Source organism: Cynocephalus volans, chromosome 8, assembly GCF_027409185.1.
Source record: "Cynocephalus volans isolate mCynVol1 chromosome 8, mCynVol1.pri, whole genome shotgun sequence".
In the NCBI taxonomy this organism is placed as follows: domain Eukaryota; kingdom Metazoa; phylum Chordata; class Mammalia; order Dermoptera; family Cynocephalidae; genus Cynocephalus; species Cynocephalus volans.
This window is the reverse complement of record NC_084467.1, coordinates 45,882-52,635: the sequence shown is the minus strand read 5'-3', so window position 1 is coordinate 52,635 and position 6,754 is coordinate 45,882. Positions and strand designations below refer to the sequence as shown.

At 42.0% G+C, this 6,754-nt stretch overlaps 1 protein-coding gene across 3 annotated transcripts in view; it reads left to right on the top strand.

Moving 5' to 3' along the window:
- Positions 1–1,275: 1,275 nt before the first annotated feature.
- Positions 1,276–6,754, top strand: part of LOC134383851 (zinc finger protein 345-like) — a 28,951-nt gene continuing 23,472 nt past the window's right edge. For 2 of the 3 annotated variants that reach the window (XM_063105314.1, XM_063105316.1), the window contains exons 1-3: positions 1,276–1,357; positions 1,961–2,140; positions 4,278–4,412. In XM_063105314.1, coding sequence (XP_062961384.1) covers positions 4,356–4,412 — 57 coding nt within the window. In that variant the 5' untranslated portion in view covers positions 1,276–1,357; positions 1,961–2,140; positions 4,278–4,355. The remainder of the gene's footprint in view (positions 1,358–1,960; positions 2,141–4,277; positions 4,413–6,754) is intronic. The other variant, XM_063105315.1, reaches the window with a different exon arrangement.

The following is a 6,754-nucleotide window of genomic DNA, read 5'->3' as shown; positions in this document are numbered from 1 at the left end:
TGGCAAGGGGACTTCCTAACTTCAACCTATCATAAAGGTCATGTGAACATGCATCTTGCTCTAATGCTTTGCTATTGCAATCACGCGGTGAGGGTGACCACGAGCGCGGAAATATCTTTTATCCAATAATTTTAAACTATGTCTTTCCTTGGCCACGCCCCGGCGGCTTCCGTCAGGTGTCATCCTTATCTCTCCTGTCCAGGCGAATGTTTTCAATAAATTACATATGCGTATATGTGTGGGGTAGTGGCTAGTTCTCTGCCCCGGGAGGAGGTGTGTGGCCTCAACGCCACGACACAGACAAGGCTTAAGATATGAATCCTAAAGTGCATGAGGTGTTAATCTGAAACACACTCTATCAGGTGCCCTAGCTGCAAAGGAAGTGGTATCTAGTAAGAATACAGAAAGACCCAGGAGAAAAGGGGGTGGTCACAACATGAGACAGAAACCAAGGTCTCACGTTAGCTGGGTTACTATGAGTCTGGTTAGTATTAGTCTTTCAGGTGGCAAATACATGGCTCATTTTCCTCCAATAGCTGTAGGGTTAAAATTTAGAACTTAATAGGGCGATATCAATAATACTAACCAGTTCTTTATCTGGGAGAGAGGGACAAACCTTTTCCAACTGTGTGGTATAATCCATTGAAGACAAATTAGTTTATTGGATGAGAACAAACGTTTTCTAATGCCTTGGAAGAGAGCTACCATGTTAATTTCTCGTTTGTTTAACCATTAAAAGGAAAAAAGATGCATGATTTTTTCATCCTCTAAAATGCATCTGCAAAAATAAACATGGGTTCTATAATAGCAATACCTATATGACAACTAAAAAAAAGTGTAATTACTTATTAATATCATGCTGTAATTGGCCCACATTCGAATTTCCCCGTTATTCTCACAATGCCTCAGGTTACCAAACCAGGATTTAGTAAAGAATCAGAATTCTACCGCGTAATAACGTGGAAAGAGACCAGTCTTGATCCATCAGGTCCTGTTCTCCTGGTAGCAAGAGTCCCTGCTGAGAAAATAAACAAAATCTTCTCCTTTGGTCCCTAAAGGATGATGGCAGAGGCTTGTGGGAAATGTAGTCTCACCCTCCAGTGACGTCGACAGCACAGGCGCACTAAACAGCTGCTCCAAGTTCCTTCTGTACTTGTGGGGCTCCGCTCGCTCTGCTACCTGGGAAATGTAGTTTCCCTCTGCAGTGACTACACCTGCGCAGGACTACAGGAAGAGCTTTTCCGGGTTTCTTGTACGCATGTGCGGCCCCGCCCACTCCACCATTTTTTGTCTGTAAGTCCCGGATCCTGCGGTGGCAGCTCCTCAGACCCTGGGGTTGGAGTGTGCGTCTCAGAAGGTGGTTACGAGGGTGAAAGAGGAGCCCCGCGGGCCTCGGGGTCCCCGGGGAGTGGGACGGTGTCCGGGCACTTGGGGGGCAGAAGCGCCGCGGGCCTCGGGCGGGCGGGGCCTGACGAGCGGCGTGAGCGCGGACCTGGGCCGGGCCGGGGAAGGGGCGCCCGGGCTGCGCTTTCCAGACCGTTCCGTCAGAGGACGGCGCTGCCGGGTGTGCAGAAGCCGGTTCCAGATGTCCCAGGACGGGGGCTCAGGTCCCAGGTGGCGACGGGAACGTGGGTGGGGGTGTGTGAAGACAGCGAGCCTGGGCGGTGTGGGGAGGTCACGTTCCAGCTCCGCCATCAGGAACCTGGTACCGACCTATGGGACACTCACTTCACCATCTGTAACGTGAGCGTATGGACATTAGCGTCATGCCCCAGACCCCAGCGGTGAATCTGGGGTTGTGAGGTGTGTGCAGACTGTCACTCTGTGGCTGCTGTGGTCGTGGGTGTCTCGGTGTCTCTTCAGCAGGTCAAGTTTCTGGTACCTCCTGCCCTGTGCGGCCTGCCTAGCGCTCCTGGTTTGAGTTTACAGAAGTTGATACACGACCTTGTTTCCTGGACAGTGTCTTCTAGGAAGGAGATTGGGGCACTGGATGTTGGTCCCATTTTCTTTGGAATGAAGGAGGTGTGACAGACTTTGAAGGACGGTGCCCTGTGAATAGGAATCCCACCTGGGGATGCATCATTGTGGCCGGAACCCTCTCAGTACTGCTTCAGAGCAGAGGCAAGAGAGTCCCAGAAAGGTGAATATCCCAACCTTGCACAGCCTAAACAATGATTGTGTCTAATGCTTAGAGCGCACCAGAGTTGGCTGATAATACCTCATTCAATGGGTATCTGAGACTGGATGGTATCGTAAGGTTTGGGTCAACTTTCAGGAGGGAGAAGTGAATCAGACTGAGAAAGAGAGGCAAGGACCCAGGAGGTGTTACTTATTGAAGAGGGTTTGAAGGTGTTCCGTGGGGTGCAGGAATAACCTGTCCCAGCTGAGAGGATCTGTCTGCAGTGCTCTCTGACCACACTCCCGTTCCTTCAGTCTTCCCTCATTGTTCCCGGTGTCTGAGCTCTCAAACCCAGCCTGTGGCCAAATTTGGCATCAGGAGATGTGCTGATAGTTCTCTCTTCATAGTTCTTTTCTGGTCGTTCGGAAATGGTTTTCCCCATATTTCTACCTTGTAAGAAAAGTGAAAATAAATGGATATGAGGAAATGTGACTTGCCCAGGGTTACATGATTTGTTGATGTTAGATATCTTGAATTTCTGGGTAGCATTTTCCATTTTGCAACATTGAAGTCAAAAAAAGAATTTGTTCATTTTTGAGATTATTTTTGTCATGCTGAAGTCAACTTAGAGCAAACATTGCTTTAACATACATTGCCTTAAACATCTCTATCCTTTTTTAATTCCAGTACTTTCTTTGGGTTATGTCACCTCAAATGGTAAATAATGTAAATATTTCCCACTTAATGTCAGTAACCTATTATTTAAAATCAGAACTTTTGCAGGAATATATTGGAGGCAATTTCACATTATTTAAAATGGGAAAATTAGACTGCACATCTCTTCTACTCCAAACCAATTTCTTAAATTTAATTAAAATGCTAGCGTGCTTCCAAAAGTTCATGGAAGGATTTCTATTCTCTTTTCATTCTATTTTTCCCCAAACTTTTGAAAGTACCCTGGTACAGTGCATTACTCACTTATAAGGAACACTCTTTTTTTGTTGTATATTTTTAAAGTAAACATCTTATATGTGATGTAAAAAACAATACAAAACAAAAATTACAACTTAGTTTACTGATGTGCAAATAATTGTTTTTGTGAATCTCATAGCCTCTATTAGGGCTAGAAGCTTCACTGAAATACATGTGGTTAACATTCACTGTGATTTTTCAAAAGTTCCACCTGTGGTTCTGAAGGTATATTGAATGTATTTGACTTGTAAGACTTCCTCCCCCTCATAATTTTGTGAAATATATTTTGAGTTTTGGGGACTTCGATGTATCATTCAGTATTTGCTATGTAAAAAACGAGTCAAACCCCAATGGCTTAAAAAACCCAGCCATCTTATTTTTTTTGAAGTTCTATGGAACCACATCTTGGGGTGCAGTTAGCTGGGCAGTCTCATACTAGTGATACCTTGATTACAAATGTGGATTTAATCACCTGGTATCTAGACTGAGGCTGTTTGGTTAAAGATGGCTTCACTCACCTGTCCTGTGGTTTGTGCTGACCCTTGGTTGGGCCTGTGTCTCTCCAGCCTTCTTCATACTATGACTCTGTTTAAGAGACAAGCACCAATGGCCAGTACTTTTCAAACCTATGTTTGCAGGACATTTTCTAATGGGCCAGTGTCCAAAGCAGGTAACATGACAAAGACTAGTTTATTGTCAGAGCATGGTATATGAGGGCTTGGGTACAGGGAGATCAGTGTACCAGAAGAAATATAGATTATGTGTATTTTGTTTACCTATATAATCGTGGGCAACATGTGCTGAGTTACAAGTTGCACACTATCCAGATATTTAGGTACATAAAAGGAAGATGTGTTCTAATGGAAACACTATTTTGGAGTCGTGTGAACTTAATATATTAATAGGGTAACAGTTAATACAGCCAAATGATTTCTACAACATTAATTCTAGTGATGTCACAATGTGTTTTCTTTGGTTTAAGGTCTTAAGTTATATGTTTAGGTAATATCGATTCATGCTAAGTCAGTAGGCTATGTATGTTTTCATTGACCCAAAAATAAATTGTGTGCATAATGTGTAGCTATTAATGTACTTGTAGCTGTATCTTTAATGGGGTCTTGTTGCCCCTTATTGAGGCGTGAAGGACTGTTCTCTCACAGGAAGGCTTTTTGTTTGTCTTTTTCAGCTAATAAGGGAAGGAGAATGTAGAGCCACGCCACAACCGTACTCTCCTTAATCCAGTCCATTCTCTATTCTCCCAGCTATGCTGCCAGAGTGTGCTAAAGGTTTACAAGAGCAACAAAAGATGAATAAATCTCCGGTGAGTTTTTGGTTATTTATTACTCAGTATTTTTTTTATTGTATTATGTGAGCTTTATGGCATGCATAAATGAAAAAGTATAGATGAGTAAAAGTCAACTTGAAAGAAATGCACATTCATAAGATAAAGTTGGCTTGTAGATATAGCAGTTTGTAAGACCTCAGAGTCAGCTGAGTTGAATAAAAGTTTGTCTGGTCTTTGTGATATCATCGAAAAAAGGTGGACACTTTGTTTACATGATTGGAATGGAACCTGAGAAGAGAATCTGCCAAATTCTCTTGGGATGTGAAGATTTGGTGGCACCAAATTCTGCAACACCATCAGTATTAGAAAGTTTTTCACTGTTGACCTGGAAATCAACATTTCTCACTTTCTGCAGTGGAAATAGTTACCTAGTTCAAAGGCACAAGTTGCTTAGTAAGCTTTTTGTAAAGTATTTAAAATAAATCTTGTTCCAGGTGGCTTTGGAAGACTGTACTAGTTTCATAGGCAAAACCTAGAATGATAACCTAAATTATAGTCAAATCCAATGACTGTTCTCTAGTCTTTTTCTAACTTGAGTCTTCTGCTACAGTTTGGACTACTGTTCATGATATTCTCCTGGAGATTCCTCTGTGTTAGTTTGTTAGTTTCTCTCATGACTTCACTGATGGTTTTTGCTCTTTTCTCCTGAATTCTTCTACTTTCTTCTTTATAACGTAGCTTATCAAAGTGCTTCATCCTGGGCCCTGTTCTTCTCATGTGAAATTCTTTTTCACTGATTCAGTCCTCTGCATTTTGTACTCCTCTTTCTCTCCAGGTTGTGCTTCTTCCCTAGTCTTTTGTTCATAGGTTGAACTGTGCTGAATGCTCGTTCGTAGCTATTCAAAGTGCACCTCAAGGGGCTGGCTTGTTAGCTCAGTTGTTTAGATCATGGTGTTTTAACACCAAGGTCAAGGGTCCAGATCTCTGCACCAGTCAGCTGCCAGGAAAAACAAAACAAAACATCACCTCAAGGTCAACAAATCTAAAATTAAAACCACTTGCCCTTCTTCTGTTATATGTGTTATCACTACCACCCAGCCACTGACACAAGCCACCGAATGAGATTTCTCCTCAACTCTTCCCTGTTTCTTGGGTCTAATTTACCTTGTGTTACTTCCTGCTACTTTTGTTTGTTTGGTCTTTTCATGTTATTCTAATTTCTATATACAGTGCCAGTATAGGGGGAGATGTTTGTGCTCATAAAGACTGTAACTTTGTTCCACTGGAAATATCATTCTTGTAAAAACCTGAAGGTAATGTTTCCTGGGCTATGAGGTTCAATCCCTGGTGACCTATGCTTCTAGCCAGCACTTGTGGTGACATCCTTAGGAGTCCACGGGGAGAAAACCTTCAGGAGTGACTGGGACATGTTTGAACAATGGTCAGTAAAAAGACATGGAATAATAAAAACAGAAAGTACAAATTTTCGTAATTTCTACCTATTGCTTCTATAAATTTACATCAGTGATTCTATTTGTAGTTTTTATTAATATACAGTCATCTGTTTGTAGTTCAATAAGACCCATCATGTTTTTAAACTTTCTTACAGATTGTGTTTTATTCTCCTCCTATTTCAGGTGATTACTTAAAAATGAATGCGTGCATTAGTCATCAGTATGTTTTTAAAGCAGAATTGTAGCTAACAGCTAGTTAAGAACAAAAATTGACAAACCAGTTAGCTGAACATTTACATTCACAATTGTAGTTTGAGACCTAACATAAGATGTGAAAATCTTTGTTTTGAATGTAATATTCATTGTAAACCTACACTCTTCATGTTTCAAGTCAAAGTACTACTTAAGGTCTCTAATAACTTTTTTGCTGTTCCAGTGATCTGCGGTGCAACAAAATATTACAAAACTTGATGGCTTAAAATAAGAACATCTTCTTATTACATGTCACAATGTTTTGGGTCAGTAAACTGGACAGGGTGGTGTGGGTTTGATGCTACACAATGTCTCTTCTCTGAGCTGGAAAAACTCTAGTGGCTGGGAACACTAAGCAGACATCCAGCCCTCTCTTTGTGGCTATGTTGGACTTCCTCACAGAGTGGCATTCCCAGGGTAGTCAGGTTTCTCTGGCTTCTGCCAGAACAAGTGTCCAAGAGGCCCAGGCAGAAGCTGCAAGGATTCTTGTTATCTCCACTCAGATACCAAGGCATCTCTTCCAGTGTATTCTCTTAGTCAAGCACATCACAAAGACCAGCTTTGATTCCAGGGGAAGACAATTAGATTCCACCTGTCAGTAAGAGAAATAGCAAGACTTCACAGCACTGTTGAATAGTCCACAGTCTGCTCTCTGACCATAAATTTTACTGC